Source organism: Maniola hyperantus, chromosome 16, assembly GCF_902806685.2.
Source record: "Maniola hyperantus chromosome 16, iAphHyp1.2, whole genome shotgun sequence".
Classification (NCBI taxonomy): domain Eukaryota; kingdom Metazoa; phylum Arthropoda; class Insecta; order Lepidoptera; family Nymphalidae; genus Maniola; species Maniola hyperantus.
The window spans coordinates 2828761-2846804 of NC_048551.1; the positions used below are offsets into that span (position 1 = coordinate 2828761).

Consider the following 18044-nt stretch of genomic DNA (forward strand, 5'->3'; position numbering starts at 1 on the left):
GCTTACACACGCTTGAAATAAAATTGATGATAAATCCGGTGATTTACGCAAAAGAGATTTTGTATAAAAGCAGGCGTTACTTTGCGGAAGTCCGTGATATACAAAGAATCACAGGCTTAATTTCCTATAATCCATTGAAACAGACAAATCTGTATGGTGCAACATGCAGCATGCGATATTCACCACCCGCCCTTCCATTGCTAAACATGCAGGAAAAGCCAGCCACCAAGCAAGCAATACGCACCATCACCACGCAGCACCACATGGCGCGTATTGCTTTGCTGCATGTTGCACCATACAGATTTGTCTCTTTCAGCGGATTATAGTAAATTAGCAAATTAAGCTTTTGGTTCCTTGTACTTGCCTATACAAGAGATTTTATAAATAAAACTTGTTAAATTGCTGCCTTGCAACATTTATTTTGAAAAGAATAACAACTCGTCTCATTCTGATCCGATTTGACAAATTCTAAAGAGTTTGTGAAGACTCTGGAATAAAGATTTGAATTGAATTCGAGTTTTGAATTTGTAAAGAGATTAATATAATAATAATAATCATTACGAAGTAAGGTATGAACTGACAATAATTGACAGTTCAAAAGAGCTTGTTAACGTCTATTTAAATTTAATTTTGCGTTTTAGGCCACGAAGGAGATTAATTATTCTATACCTACCAAATTTCATCAAAATTACTTAAACGAATAGGCTATGAAAAGCTAGTAGAAGACAGACAGACACTTTCGCATTGATTCGTACCTAAGATATTGCCGGGGGCCTACCACTGTAGTTTGACAGCTACAATGCAGTAGGGCGATTTCGTAAAACTTGCATCAATCATTATTACAATCTCAATTGTTGTGACTGAATTTGTGCTGTTCTCGTTGCAACGAACGAACGATGGCATTGTAGCCAATAGTGAGCGAGAGTCAACCAATCAGAGGTGATTGCGATCGTCACATTGTAGCTGTCATTCTACCGCAATCGCGCAGCTGTGACGATCGCAATCACCTCTGATTGGTTGACGCTCGCTCACTAATGGCTAAAATGCATTATTGCAGGAATGCCAGAAATTCAGCCAATCACAATAATTAGTACCTAATAATGATTGATACAGGTTTTACATAATCGACCGATATGCTTAAGCGAGGAAATATTTCACAAAAATAACCTTAGACTTTTATTTTTGTTTTCGCAACTCTTCCATCTGGCGACAACAGCTTTGATAAAAATGAATAATTCAAACAGTGATGTGAATGTTATATCCAGAAAATCAGAGACGCAATGCGTCGAGACCTAGCTCTCTACCTTTCCCCGGGAGTATCGTAGCTGCTTCTCTTCTCTGAGGAACATTTTACTTCAAAAGTTAACAAGCATTTATTTTGAAACTCTCAGAGCTAGCGCGCACCACGGTGCAGTGAGTTGCGGTGCGTTTTAAAATCCGTAAATTTGAATTTACGGATAAAATACCTATCAAAATTCAAAATTCAAAAAAAACTACTAGTTATCCATTGATCGGAATCTCACCGGTGGTAAGCAGTTAATTTGGAAGGGGTATGGCAGTTTTATTAAGCCTACACCCCTTATAGGTTTCTACACGGCATCGTATGGCGACGCTAAGTCCCTTGGCGGCACGTCGTTGCCGGTAGGGTGGTGATTATAGCCACGGCCGAAGCCTCCCACCAGTCAAAACTTCAGCTACATTGTATCCGCCATATGGCGGTACAGGTACAGGTACCTAAAATAACTAGGGTTTCTTACAAAGCCTATACCGCCACATGTCAAAACTCAGAGTCAAGATATATCTTATCAGGAATTTTCCTGAGGCAAGTTAGAATTTATTAGAAAACTTTTCTTTTCGTATAAATAAAGTTTTCATGTTAGGTCAGTTGCTACGTCAGACAATTCGTATGCTATAGCCTATACCTACTTGTTGTTTAACTTGAGACATTTTTGTGCCGGTTTCTTAGAACACAGCTTTAGTGGAAAATATTAATATTAAAGAAAGTTTAAGTAGCTAACCTATTAGTGAAACTTGTGTGATTAAACCTGCTTAGGAGCGGATTCAAGTGAAATCGCCGTTAAATTAAGAAGGGTCAGGCATTTTAATGATTTTTAATTCAATGTCAATCAGTTTAAAAAGTGTGAAACGTGAAAACCCACATACGAATATTATAAAGACGAAATGTGTTTAATAACTATCCTTTTCACGGCCCCTCTTAAACCGTTTTGACTCTTGACACCAAAAAGTATAATATAAATTAGCTGAAATTGCTACAGTATCAGATACAATTTCAAAGTACTTACAAAGTATAAATTAATGTACGTAAGCCCGCTGGATCTGTTTGAAGGCTTTGTCCTAGAAATTGCTAATCGAATTTTATTTAAGTTTTAACAACTACTTAATGCAGGGTCGTTTGAAGAAGTCAAAGAAAGTTTTGGATAAGTAAATAAGTATACTTTAATCAGTACCCATATTATAAATGCGAAAGTTGTTTGTTTGTTGGTTTGTCCTTCAATCACGTCGCCGTTGCGCGCAACGGATCGAGGTGATTTTTTGCATGGGGTGGTATAGTTAAAGACCTGGAGAGTGACATAGGCTACTTTTTATCCCGGGAAATTAAAGAGTTCCCACGGAATTTTTAAAATTATAAATCTGCGCGTACGAAGTCGCGGGCATCAGCTAGTTAATAATATATTTGAAAAGCTATGAAAAATGAAAATGAAAAATGAAAAATGAAAATGAAAATGAAAATGAAAATGAAAATGAAAATGAAAATGAAAATGAAAATGAAAATGAAAATCTTTTTTATTCGTATAAACTTTTACAAGTGCTTACGAATAGTCGGATGCATCTACCACTGGTTCGGAATGCCTTTCCTTATGCTATACCTAATAAAAGCCTCCTTTGCGTAGTCAGTGCGATTCACGTGTGAAACGAATCTAGTTGAAGGCTTTATTGGTGTAACTAGCAACTCGCCCCGGCTTCGCACGGGACATTTTGAACAATAATTATCGTCATATTCAAAACAATATTACACTATACGTACAAACCTTGCCCCTGAATCACTCTATCTATTGGTGAAAACCGCATTAAAATCCGTTGCGTCCAATATTGACATTCAGGCGTAGTGCTCATTGTTCTTGCATTTCACGAAGGCCACTGATTCATGCGCGTGTTTTAGTCGTACCTACTGGTATACGTAAGGAACACTAAATGTGTGCGTTTGACAGCGCTTGCTCGCGACTGATTGGTCCAACATGCACGCACACTTACGCAATGGCCATGTAAACGACGTTACCACAAGTTAAGTTCAGTAGCCTTCGTGAATTTCAAGAACTGTACTACTTTCGATACAATATTTTGAGTTTGAGTTTTGCATTTGCGAGATAAAGTGTCTACAGTTTTGCTTTGGTTATGTGCTAGATTTCGTTCTTCCCTCCATGGCTTTTGTTTTATTTTTACTAAGCCATAGTCAATAAATCGGACCGGTTCGGGAATCGGTTACAAACATAGAAAAATACTAATCTTACGGTGCATCCACACCGCAGTTAACATATTATTTTGTGGAGCAACAAATGTGCAACACGGTACCATTAGGTAACAATCGGTAACTTTTGTGGCAACATGATTATATTAACAATAAATAACTTTTTGTTGCCTGATGTTGCTGAGTAACATTTGGAAACGTTGCTCCACAAAATGTTAACTGCGGTGTGGATGCACCGTTATAATATTAGTGTAGATTACTTAGTACGGACTTGAATGGACTTATGGGAACTGGCCTGAAATAAACATTTCATTTATACATACACAATGAAATGTAATGTCTGAAAGCCTCATTGAATAGGGAGAGGATTAGCCACGTGACCTGCCAGCCTTCAAGCTATGCCTGTGACAGATAAGCGTGGTTCTGCCTGCGGACGCGTGCCGCTTTGTTTACTTATAATTACATTATCATAAACGCCCGCAAGTTTCTGCATGCCTCTGGGTGATTAAAAAAGACTCTATTTATAGCATACTAGATAATATGCCCGCGATTTCGTCCGTGTAGACATTATGTTTAAAAAATCTCGCGGGGCGGATTTTTGCTGACGCCAGAATAGACCGCTATACTTTGCAGTTTGCAGTCATGTGCAAAAAATGCGCATACCTGATGCCGAGTAGGTAGACATACGGGCCTAATGTAATATTATACCTACTTAAATTTATTTTATTGTAACAACTAGCTTATGCTCGCGACTTCGTCCGCGTGGACTACACAAATTTCAAACCCCTCTTTCACCCCTTTAGGGGTTGAATTTTCAAAAATCCTTTCTTAGCGGATGCCTACGTCATAATAGCTATCTGCATGCCAAATCTCAGCCCGATCCGTCCAGTAGTTTGAGCTGTGCGTTGATAGATCAGTCAGTCACTTAGTCAGTCAGTCACTCAGTCAGTCAGTCAGTCACCTTTTCCCTTTTATATAATACTAGCTTATGCTCGCGACTTCGTCCGCGTGGACTACAAAATTTCAAATCCCTATTTCACCCCCTTAGGAGTTGAATTTTCAAAAATCCTTTCTTAGCGGATGCCTACGTCATAATAGCTATCTGCATGCCAAATTTCAGCCCGATCCGTCCAGTAGTTTGAGCTGTGCGTTGATAGATCAGTCAGTCAGTCAGTCAGTCAGTCAGTCAGTCAGTCACCTTTTCCTTTTATATATATAGATTTAGATTTCAATTAAAGAAAATTAGGTAAAGGTAAACAAATATTATAAGGATTACTCCTGTAAAAATTGTTTGCCAAGAGTGGTTTCAATTTAATTTTCCCAAACACGAGCTTGACCTTTTTGGATTTTTTTTTACCCAGGCCTTTCCGAGTTCCTAGTCTTAATTTTATTTATTAACTTCAAGGAACTCTTAAAGGAAAAGAATATTTTATTTGTATGATAGGTACCTACTGTGTTTCCGAGGAAATCTAATTGCGAGAAACCCCGTTTCAAATCTCGACGATACTTACCTGTATAAGTGCTGAGTTACTATGCGAGATGTCGCTAAGCCCTTCATCTTAATCGAGCGATTCTTGTTTAAATATGTGTAATTGGTATGTCGAAAATGGCTCTAACAATTTTAATTACTTTCCAAGTGTATAAAGAACGCCGATTGAACCTCGGTAACGAAATGGTACTAAAAATTAAATAATTGTAGGCATTTTCTAATAGCGTAATTTCTACAAACCAAATAATAATATTACAGCACTTTTTATGTTGTTATATGAGTTAGTTATCAATACTTTATTGTAATATAAGTAACTAACATTCATTTAAGATAGTTTCAAGTTTCATTCGTTCTGATCTTTAAATTGAAGACTTGGACCAACGCAGTGAGTAATTTTTTGATCTAGTCGTGGTAGGTACAAAGTGAAGCGCTACTGCCAGGGATGTATTTTAAAATGTGGCACCCTGGGCCAATAGTGTTTGCCGTCCAATAAATTATTAACGAAAGGGTTCCGTACTTCAAAAGGAAAAAATAACTCTTAAAGGATTACTATGTTGTCTATCTGTCCGTCGTGTCTGTCAAGAAAGCACATAAGAGGAAAAATCTGAAACCGTGAATTTGTGGTTATATCACAAAAAAATAGTGTGATAGAAGCTAGCATGACTCGTAGGCAAGAGCTTATAGAGTTATGCCTCTGTAGGTAGGCTAGTTTTTTTTTTGGATGAGAAAATGTGACTACTTCCTCCTACTTTTCAGATATTATGATTTACAGCATAGAATATTACCTAATGCCATTTGCTAGTATATTTTCATAATGAATGGCAAAAAATAAATAATGTCATAATTATTATAAACATTAGCCTACCTATTTCCATTCTGTATCGAGATTTTCAAGTGGGTTATATTAGGTACTCAACTCAATACTTTCAAGCTTTTAACGTCATAATGGCTGTAGTACCGAAAGTATTGACATACTTCAAGCCTTCTTGAATGGCGGAGTAGGTTCTTATGCCTAAGTAGCTGTATAAGCCTTTACTCGCTCTGTTTCAGTGATACAACCTATATTATTTTAATTGTATTCTAGGTGATACCCGCGGTTTCACCCGCGTGGATTGAGGTTTTCTAAAATCCCGTGGGAACTCTTTGATTTTTCGGGAAAAAGAGTAGCCTATGTCCTTCCCCGGGATGCAAGCTATCGCTGTACCAAATTTCGTCAAAATCGGTTGAATTTCGTAAATATCCACACTTTCACATTTATAATATTAGTTAAAAGTTAATTAATATTATTGTGTTTCTTCCCCCGCGCACTCTGCAGGCTTAATTTATAGGGTTCCGTACCCGAAAGGCGCCCACGGGACCCTACTAATAAGCCTCCACTGTCAGACGTCTGTCAGCGGGCTGCAGATTTGTGATCCATCACATGGTACATACGAATAGGTGAAGAGTTGAAATTTTCACAGAGTGTGTATTCTATTGCCACTATAACAAATTTCAAAATTACTGTCATGAAAATAAAAAATTAAGCATTAAAAAAAATTGTCCGCGACAATTTTAAAGTTTGAGGCGGGGAGACGCCCCGCATATCCGCACGTCACCTATGTTCACCCGCACTGGGTTAGCGCGGGGGTTGTGCGGGTGTGCTACATAGTAGGTACATCAACTAACTGAAACACTCCCTTCTTGTGTAGTCGTGTAATAAAAGGCAGTTTAATTTTGTTTTAAGCTTTATTTATGAAGAAATCAAACTAAGTAAAATGTTTAAGCTTACCTACACGGCATCGTACCGGACACTAAATCACTTGGCGGCACGGCTTTGCCGGTAGGGTGGTAACTAGCCACGGCAGAAGCCTCCCACCAGACCAGACCAGAAATTTAGAAATTATAAAATTCCAAATCCCTGCCAGGAATCAAACCCGGGACCTCCCAATAATAAGACCACAGCGCTTACCACTGCGCCAGGGAGGTACCTATCTATTAAGAAAAAATATTTTTAATTCTAAGATAAGTCTAAATAACCCTGTCTTCTCTGTCTGTCTGATATCATTTATCCTGAGGATGTTACTTCAATTCCAGTCAAGAAGGTGCTGCTGTATCTGGCGGCCTCAGGGTTTGACAGGGAAGTGTGAAGTGGAGGCAAACACAATAGATCGGAGACGGTCGCAGCGATTCAGGGATATCAAGGACCTGTATAGCCCCAAAGAAGAAGAAGAAGAAGAACCCTGTCTTTCTTGAGTTGTCAGTTTGGTCCAGGTACAGGTGTATGCCTAGAATAATAAAAGGGGGATTCCAACATCAATGGGTGTATGTTATATGTCGGCATTCGGTGCTGCATCACTGGGTCCCGGTGTTGAATAAGTATTTTCTGTGTATGGGCCTACGAATTGATTCGAAGAATATTGGGACATACAGGTCGAAGACGGCGCTGAAGGTGCATTTATATTTATTGATTCTGTATTCCCCTGCATTTCTGCTGCCTTTATCTCATAATCTGATATCACGATCCCAATATGTTTTTTAGCTTCTGCTTTATAAACAGGAGGCAAACTTCTCAAGACCTCTGCAATATGGCGGCAAAATAATTCAACATCATCATCCTTCTTTATTATTGTTTTTAATAAATCGTGCCTTTTATCGTCCTTTTCTTTCAAGTATTTCAAAAGTTTCTCTACATTACTGGTACATTTTGTGATGCGTGTTTCTTTCGGTTTTTGCTCCGACACATTTCCCTCGCGTATTTCTGGAAAATCACTTGATACTTGTCCGTCCTCTTCATCATTTTCTGCAATATCTTCTGTCTCTATAGTTTCTTGTGGTGAGTTACTCCGAGACTGGAAGGGCGGCGACTCGGGGACATTTGAACCACTAGATCTAAGCTGCGGTATACCTTCAAGAAACGACAATTGTTGGTATCGTTTATATTTTGAATTTTTTGCTCCAAAACCTACCTTATTTCTCTTCTTAAATCTTTGGTATCCATCTCTTACGAATTTCCATTTCTTTTTACAATCTTCACCTGGAAATTTAACCACATTTTTATTTATCAGTAGGTAGGTACCCTTATTATAAATGCGAAAGTGTGTTTGTTTGTTGGTCTGTTGGTTTGTCGGTTTGTCGGTTTGTCCTTCAATCACGTCGCAACGGTGCAACGGATTGACGTGATTTTTTGCATGGATATAGATAAAGACCTGGAGAGTGACATAGGCTACTTTATATCCCGGAAAATCAAAGAGTTCCCACGAGATTTTTAAAAAACCTAATTCCACGCGGACGAAGTCGCGGGCATCAGCTAGTTTTTAAGTAATAATTTATTCAACAAAAAGGTAGGTACAACTTGAAACTTCTTAAAAACTAGATAAAACGTCGAAAATACGGTAAACCGTACTCTAGACCTCACTCCAGAGTGCAGTGTCATGCCACCAACTAATCTGTTCAGATGACAGCGTCGCTAGTAGATGCTTTGGTACCTATTTAAGATATTCACCAAGAGAAATAGAATTAAAATTCTTTCAAAATAGCGAAGAATCAATATAGCTTAATTATATCGCAATACGACCTGATGCCCACGACTTCGTCCGCGTGTATTTTGAAATGGCGGCTGACGCGCCTCTAGTCACAGAATGTGTAATAGTACTAACGTCTCTAGTTCCAATTTTTCCCACCTGAGAACGGAGTTCGCCGGCTTTTAAAACGGCCGATTTTTAGATAATCGGCCGTTTTAAAAGTCGGCGAAGTCCACCCTGACTGGATTAGTTGGTGACACTGCAAACCGTACTTTTGATATGACACAATCAAAAGTACGGTTTGCAGATGATAAACAAATATTAGTTTGAGTCCTTTCTCAGATTGAACGCGTTATATTACTATTTATTGTAATGTAAATACCAAGATATAAGTTTACAAATAAAAATATAACCTAAAACCGGTACAGTTCTCGGCAGGAAATATTGTACATCGACCTTTAGAAAGAGATAGCCGTTTCGTAGAGCATTGTCTCTATCGTTGCGACTGACAAAACGTAACCTAGGTATGAGTGACAGAGACAGCACTATACAACGCCGAAATCTCATTCTAAAGGTAGATGCACAATATTTCTTGCCGGCTACTGTAGGTAAGTACTTACTACTTCTATTGACTCCCTCTGCTATACTTTTCCACGCATATTCTTTTAACAAGCTATCGCGATAATCTTCATGACTTGTGTCATAAATGATCGGACATTTCGCAACACAACTTATAAGTTTTTCTTCTTCCCAGTCGGAAAAATTCATTTTGAAATATAATATCACAGTTTTACGATATATGATATGGTAAAATTATACGTCGTCACCGCGTGCGGTCGGCGGCACTATTGGGTCAGGAGAAGTGCGGGGCGGCGGCAAGCGACAGTGTCGCCACAGTCTACTCGTGAGGTGTGGCCGCGTTCGACTGTATTTCGAACAAAACAACAATATAAACCGGTACAGCTGTCGTCTGCGGTCTGCAGATGGCGGTTTACACTAGTTAGGGTTGCCAATATTTTTTCGGCTGATTATATTAAAGTATGTTTCAAAGTAGGTTATAAAAATATTATACCTTACAAAATTTTCAAAAAAAATATTAACCACAAACCATAAAATTTAAAAATAATTAATAATTTATTACCGACTAGGTACCTACTATATTAGGTATGTATACAAGAGTTGATGTCATAGGTTGATGTAGTTCTATAATAATATTTTTGAAGCCGGTGTCAATAATTTATTAGCCGCACGAATTGTTTATCCTTCATATTGTTTTGGGACTCCACATTGGCACCTCATTGGCACCCAACCCATCGCCCGTCTACTACTGAATACGGGTCTTTATATAATGTAAATATAATATGACGGCTAAAACACGTATTTCATGTTGTTTATGTGTCACGTGTTACCCAACTACGTTTCGAACTCGTAGAGGGTCCTTTTCCAATAAGTCTCTTATTGCGACGCGGCGACCAGGAGACTGCGAGGCACGCGGCCTGCGACACGCAAGGCACGCTGTGATGGGGTAAGGAATTTAAAAAGTTACATCAGAATCTCTGAAAAGTTATAAAAGTGTGGAATATGTTACCAACCTGGCGGTCCTTGAACATAAGCAGGATGACCATGAGGTTCAGGAAGAAGCCGAAGAACCCGATGATGAACAGCACGAACGCCGACACCACGTACCCCCAGCGCGGCATCAGCAGTGGGAATCCGTCCCCGTACTGCATCACCACTGTATCGTTGAAGCTGTCACTGTACGACGTCATTTTCACTGCACTGCAATCCCTATAGTTTTTACAGTCCACTGCAATCCCTCTACAGACACTTCACTGCAATCCCTTTACAATTTTTACGATTATTTCACTTTTTATCACTTCACTGCAATCAAGGTAACTTGGTTAATTTTTCATCAGCTGATGCCCGCAACTTGATCTGCGTGGATTTGGGTTTTTGAGAGATTCCGTGGATTTAAAAAAAAAAATATTACTAGTGTTGATGCCATGCGATTTTGTCCGCGTGGTTGTGGGCTTAGGGTTTTTATTCCCTTGGGAACTCTTTGGGAACCCTGGGATGGGGAGGGCACATAAGTTAACAAGCTGGACAGCCCTCTCTGGAGGGGCTGGAATGCTGCACACATCTGCACTAGAGGGGCATCATGGTGGTCAATTTGTGATACCTTAATGTAGGTTAAGGTAGTTTGTAAGTAGGTGGGTACCTACTAACAAAGGATAAGTACATTATTATTGAGTAGGTATTTATTATCTAAATATACGAAAGCAAAAGCTGACTGACTGATCTATCAACGCACAACTCAAACAACTGAACGGATCGGGCTGAAATTGGCATGCAGGTAGCTATTATGACGTAGACGTCCAATAAGAAAGGATTTTTGAAAATTCATAAAAGGGTAAAATAGGAGTTTGTTTATGTAGTCCACGCGGATGAAGTCCCAATAATTACTGGGTAGGGAGACATATACACTTCCATCTAATAACGACGTTGATACGTACTTATACATTAGAAACGTAAATGTTTTGTGATTTCAATCACTTCAATTTCCACCATTTCACTGCTATCGCCACATTGTTCGCAATCACTCAAAACACTCTCTTGATTGCTCCGAAGTGCTGAAGTCAATCTGTAAAAAGAAAATTTTAATTTAGTGGAACCGATAGGCGATAAGACGAAAATATTTTTTTTTTACAAAAATATGATTTCAATCTGAGAAAGGTACCGAATTTCTGATTGAAATGCGGTAACCAAAAAATTGAAATTGTTGGGATATTTAGAATTTATAGGAAAAATATCAGTAAAAAGAAAAACTTGGACGTCCTGTTTGAGATATATATTTGAAGTAAGTGTATGTCATCGAATGTAAAACAAAGAACTCTTAGAAAAAAATAAGAATAAGAACATATTTAAATATAAACAATTTAGTTTACAGCCAGTTCCAACGTGGTGGACTGTACAGTGTACATAGTTGATTGTACCTACTGTGAATATTCCACCTAGGATGAATAGTGAAGAGCAAGTATCAGCTCTGGCATAATATGGTTAGGACACTTATGTCGCATAGGCATGAATCAATTGAATTTGAAGAATCATCATGTAGTTAAGGTCTTAGTTTATTTCTCATGTAATTTTTTTTTTCTTGTTTCAGTGTGTTAATATTTTATGTTAAGTTTTTTTTGTAAGACAATTTAGTTTAAAGGGGGATGTTGGAACTGGCTATAAACTAAATTGTTTATATTTAAATATGTTCTTATTCTTATTTTTTCTAAGAGTTTTTTGTTTTACATTCGATGACATATTCGACACTTACTTCAAATATATATCTCAAACCGGACGTCCAAGTTTTTCCTTTTACTGATATTTTTCCTATAAAATCATAATATCCCAACAGAAATATTTGTAACTTAGGTTTCGATTTCATTCCGTTCATTCACTGTTATATTTTAAGACTAGCTAGTGACCGCGTTTTCGTCCGCGTAGACTACACTTCAAACCCCTACTTCACCCCTTCACGGCGGTTACGCACTCATCCGTCCCGATTTTGTGAAAAGTGGTGAAAATAGTTTAGTTTAGTTGAATATTCTTTATATAATATTCTTTATCTAAATAATACACCAAAAAGAAAAGACACAAAAAGAAACATGTAAAAGAAGAACATACAATTAGCGGCCTTATCGCTATAAAGCGATCTCTACCAGGCAACTAAACTAGCGGCACGCTATGATGGCCGGTTTGACGTTTGTCCGCTCATGAAGTTCCGTATTAATTGATAACGACTTTGAAGGAAATAATTGTATTACTTTATTGACGATAGTGATGTGCAGAGATTCATAAATTTTATCGAATGTAGTTTTAGGTTTAGGACTCAAAATTTATTTATTAAATTGATTTCTTAAATGTATACAAGTGTAGAAAAATCAGTTTGCACCATTTAAGGGGTGAATGTACTTGTGAATATGAACAATTTTCACTATGTGGACAAACCTCTGAAATCGCAAAAAAATATCAATAAATTTTTAAAAATGGAATCTAATACGATCGTCACATAGGATCGCTGGCTAGCACAACTACTACCTCCGGCAAACTCGCGTCAATGCTCAATGCAAAACAAAGCAGTTTCGAATTGACGTTGCTTCGAAAAGTATAAACTGTCAGTGCAATGCGATTGTGATATAGTTTTGACCTGGCTTTGGATTTCAAATATTGATACTGCATTACTGTTGACCCTTGCTCGTTAATTTGGACTCTGTTCAAGCCCTTTGTTGTGGATTTCGTCGATATGACCGAACGTACGCAGAGAACTGTTCTAAATAGTCAGACACGTGAGTTCCTAATACGCCTTCGTAACTATTTCGATCGTGAAGCTCAAAATGGAGGGCCAATTTTACCTATAACGTCAGTGGTTGAACGCGTAGCTGATGCGCTTAATATTGGACAACGAACTGTTAGACGGATAACTAAAAAAAAATATGGCGAGACTGGCACAGAAGAAAATAAACTTCACACACCAAAAAAGAGAAAACGAGCAAAACCAGTCGTAGGCATCGATAGCTTTGATGCCGATGCTATCCGAAGACATGTTTACGGCTACTATTTACAGAAGGAGTATCCAACAAGAAAAAAGTTGGTGCATTCACTGAAGGAAGCTGGATTATTCTTCGGTGGGGAAAGTTCTTTAACGAAGATTTTGAAGACCATTGGATTTCGATACAAAAAATGTAACAAACGCAAAATATTGATGGAAAGATTTGATATAGCGATGGCAAGGTATACTTTTTTACGGCAAGTGAAAGAAATCAAAAATTGGCAAAATGTTGTGTTCTTGGATGAAACATGGCTTAATGCTAACCATACTGTAGGCCGTTCTTGGAACGATGACACAGCAGCATCTACTTCCAAAGTTCCTGTAGGAAAAGGATCGCGACTTATAATTTGTCACGCCGGAACCATCAACGGGTTTGTCGAAGGTTCTCTCATGGCTTTTGCGTCAAAAACCACTGGAGACTATCATGAAGACATGAATGGAGAAAAGTTTACTGAATGGTTTACCTCAATGTTGTGTAGCCTCCCTGAACCATCTATTATAATTATGGACAACGCCCCATACCACTCGATGCAAATTGACAAGCCACCTGCCCAATCCCAAAAGAAAGCTGATATCGTCGCATGGCTTCGTAAAAATGGCGTAGATGCAAACATGAATATGTTAAAAGCGGAATTAGTACGTCTTTTAAAAGAAAACAAACCAACCAAGATCCGATACGTCATTGACGAAATAGCATTAGAACATGGGCACAGAGTTATACGGTTACCGCCTTACCATTGTGAGTATAATGCGATTGAGTTGGTGTGGGCTCAAATTAAGGGATATGCTGCAAGACACAATACAGAACCCCCATTTACCACAAAAAAAATGCTAAAATTATTAGAAGAAGCTTGTGAACATGTGACTAAAGGAGACTGGGAAAAGGTTGTGAATAGAACTGTTAAATTAATAAGGGAAGATTATGAAAGAGATGTGAAAATAGATAATATTATAGAAAACGAACATATAATTATTAATGTATGTGATGATAGCAGTGACGACAGTGAAAATAGTAGTATGGACGAATCTGATTAATTATGGCCTTTTGTGGCACCTTTTTCGGTATCTTTTGTATTCATATGTTTCTTGTGTGCATATAAAGTATGTATATTCATTTTCGTTCAAATATTCAGTTCGTTCAAATAAATTAAATAAACATATACATTTTTGTTTTATTAAACCTATTTAATCAGGTACAAAAACAAAACTTAATTGTTTTTTGTTCGAGAATAAATTGACATTCCACATCACTATTGTAATGTGTCAAACCGGCCATCATAGCGTGCCGCTAATATAGGTTGAAGAGGATTTAAAGGCTAGTGAACCAAAAACTACGTTACTACGTAAAATACGTTCCTTTTTGTTTTGTATGGTAGCTTATGATAACGTAGATAATTTTTTTATCCGTATTTTCACGGATTCGGATCGGATGAGTGCCTGATCGCTGTAAGGCATTGAATTAAAAAAAAATCCTTTTCTAGCGGACGTCTACGTCATAAAAGCTATCTGCATGCCTTTCAGCCCGATCTGTCCAGTAGTTTGAGCTGTACGTTGATAGATCCGTCAGTCAGTCAGTCAGCCCGTAGCTTTACGTTTTATATTATGTAGATACTAGCTTATGCCCGCGACTTCGTCCGCGTGGACTAGGTACACAAATTTCTATTCTCAATTTTACCCTCTCGGGGTTTGAATTTTCAAAAATCCTTTCTTAGCGGATGTATACTCATAATTGCTATTTGCATGTCAAAATGTCAGCCCGATTCGTCTAGTAGTTTGAGCTCTACGTTAATAGATCAGTCAGTTAGTCAGTCAGTCAATCAGCTTTCCTTTTATATACCTACCCACTAGTTTATACCCGCGACTTCATTCGCGTGGGATTAGGGTTTAAAAAAATCTCGTGGGAACTCTTTAATTTTCCGGGATCAAAAGTAGCCTTATTTAGTATTAATATGTCCTACATACATTAGTATGTCCTTCCCCGGGATGCAAGCTATATCTGTACCAATTTTCGTCAAAATCGGTTGAACGGATGGGCCGTGAAAGGCTAGCAGACAGACAGACAGACACACACACTTTCGCATTTATAATATATGGATATCTACAGTATAATTATGTACCTATTAAAAATTTAAATCGTATACAATTATATTCCGAAGAATTTTGAAATAATTGTGCCTATATAAAAACCGGCCAAGTGCGAGTTCGAGTTCGCCCACCGAGTTCCATAGTTCTGAAATATGCCTTTCAAACTTGATCTAATAGAGCCCGATGTGTTCGTAAAAGTTTTCGGAGCCTCCCAATATGCGCTGAGGGAGGCCAGGGCCACCGAGGGAGAAAGAGGTTTTTCCCAGGACGTCGGAAAATGGGAGGAGGCCCCTTAAGAAAAAAAGCCTCAATAATTATTGTTAGTGTATTATTTTTAATTTGAAAGAATACGAATTTATTTATCTTGTGCATATAAAAAACAAACTTAAATAATAAGTGGTAAATAGTATTAAATACTTAATTTAATTAGGTACTTAAAATGAGTTCTTGCACCCACAACACGTTGAAAAGTAATTTGCAATAAGCTTGGGCAAGCATGATTTAAAACTATTCCAGATTTCAAGTGCAAAACCGTACCGTAGTACCTACCTTAATAAAAAAAATAATATATATACATTTACATTATAGAAACATTTGCTATCAAATATACTTACATTTTAACAGTACCTACTTACCTAAATAGAAAGAAAAATAATATACACATTTACATTATAGAAAAAAATTATCACAAAAAATTCTATATTTACATTTGCTATTACTGAAACAAGCAGATGTGACTGACCGACGGAGAGACAGCCGGCTTTTTTAACATTTTGGTACAGAACCCTAAAAAGTTTACGTAAGTTAATTATTCGAAAATTAAAAATATTCAATATGAATAAATTGTAGAGATTTTTCTCCGTCGTCGTCTGGGCGTATCTACGTGTAGAATATTTGCATATTAAATTTTCCGTGAAAATCAAGTTCTAATAAAACATCACAGAATTTCAGGCACAGCAATTTTTGACCGACTTTGAAAAAGGAGGTGGTTCTCAATTCGGCCCGTTTTTTATGTATGTACACTGATTTTTTCGAGGTTTCTGCACAGATTTGCATTTTTTTTTCGATACTTTGATTTGTGAAGCAGACCATAATTTTTACTCTTCAGTATGTTTTGATGACCTCCCTGTGGTAAGCGCGCTAAATCGGTTTAACCGATTTTGACGAAATTTGGTACAGCGATAGCTTGCATCCTGAGGACGGATATAGGCTACTTTTTATCCCGGAAAATCAAAGAGTTCCCACGGGATTTTTATAAACCTAAATCCACGCGGATGAAGTCGCGGGCATCAGCCAGTTAAATATAAAACTGGGGCCGATTCTCTTGTACACAATCTCTAAACTAAACTAAAATGACAAGTCTTAATCTATTGCTATCCATGTCATAATGATGCTTGCGGAAAAGGATAGCACTAGGTTTAGACCTGTTAATTTAGTTTAGTTTAGAGATTGAGTACAGGAGAATCGGCCTCACTGTCAAACTATGTTTGTCCTTTTCATATTACATTAGTAAGCAGAGGATGCATATACTCTAAATTTTAGGTGTGCTCAGAATCAGCACCATTATCATTCTTGTTTGGAATTTTCAATACGTCATGTACAGTAGATACAGAATACTGATTAAAAAAATTTGTTTATCTCCCTCATATTTTTCTAATTTCTACTCTCGGCGTAGGTATAATGGCGGCTGTACACACTCGTCGAGATACCCCGAGACAGGCCGAACGCGAGTGTGTACAGCGCGCTCTCGTCTCGTCTCGCTCTCTCGTCCTCGTCTCGGTCGCTCTCAGTGGCTTATCGGTTTTTTGCGCCCGAGTCAAAGGGTCTCGTTGGCTCTCGCGAGGTAAACGAGAGCGAGCATGCACACACTCGTTCTTTAATAATACAATAAAATACATTAACTATACTATTCATGAAGTTTTATTATGTATTTACCTGTTTCTATTGCTAGTTATCATAGTTATCATCCACCATCTTCTTTTTCTCCATGGTTTACGAATTTTCTTTTTATAGTAAATGTTTAAAAAATTATAATAGCTCACGGCACAAAGACAAATAGCAGCAGCAATTTATACGTCCATTGTCGCGTAAGTCTTCATGTTAGAACGAGTGTGTACAAGCATGCTCTCGACGAGAGTGTTCTCGGCCGAGGCTCTCGGCGAGAGTCCCTCGTCGAGTGTGTACAGGCGCCATAATTCACGAGTGTCTATCGAATAGCCCCAATAGCGAATCCCACTAAAGTTTCATACAATAATCAGACTATGAATCATAATATAGGTAGATACATGTTACGTGAGGTCGACCCGTGACCCGTATATATCATAAATGCGGTTAACTTTACTATATTTATTGCTACGAAACTTATAACACTTATAATACGAAATATTTTTTATTATTCCTTTTATTAAGTACAATGAACCAAAAGTTTAATTTGCTATATAATCCGCTGAAACAGATCGAATCTGTATGGTGCAACATGCAGCATGCGACATGCACCGCCCGCCCTCCCACTGCTAAACATGCAGGGAAAAGGAACCCCGCCCTCCCACTGCAAAGGACATTGCAATTGTGGATTGTAAGGTCTACATCTCCTGAGGATGCTTTGGTGTCGGGGCGAAACGTGCGTCGAGTAAGTATATGTTGTGGGATTTGTGTGGTGCTGCGTGGTGGTGGTGCGTATTGCTTGCTTGGTGGCTGCTTTTCCTTGCATGTTTAGCAGTGGGAGGGCGGGCGGTGCATGTCGCATGCTGCATGTTGCACCATACAGATTCGACCAGTTTCAGCGGATTATAGCAAATTAAGCTTTAGTTCATTGTAAAAAAAGGAATAAAAACTGTAAGTGTGAGAGTGATATTGTGTCTCCAGTCCCCACCCAAGTGACAA

The 18044-nt window shown here is 38.1% G+C and overlaps 1 protein-coding gene across 1 annotated transcript in view; it reads right to left on the bottom strand.

The window, feature by feature from the left end:
- LOC117989684 (parapinopsin-like) overlaps window positions 1–18044 on the bottom strand; it is a 69044-nt gene that overhangs the window by 29713 nt on the left and 21287 nt on the right. Inside the window, exons 2-3 of the mRNA XM_034977078.2 lie at window positions 10990–11117; window positions 10069–10357 (exon numbers count right to left, since the gene is read on the bottom strand). Coding sequence (XP_034832969.1) covers window positions 10069–10245 — 177 coding nt within the window. The 5' untranslated portion in view covers window positions 10246–10357; window positions 10990–11117. The remainder of the gene's footprint in view (window positions 1–10068; window positions 10358–10989; window positions 11118–18044) is intronic.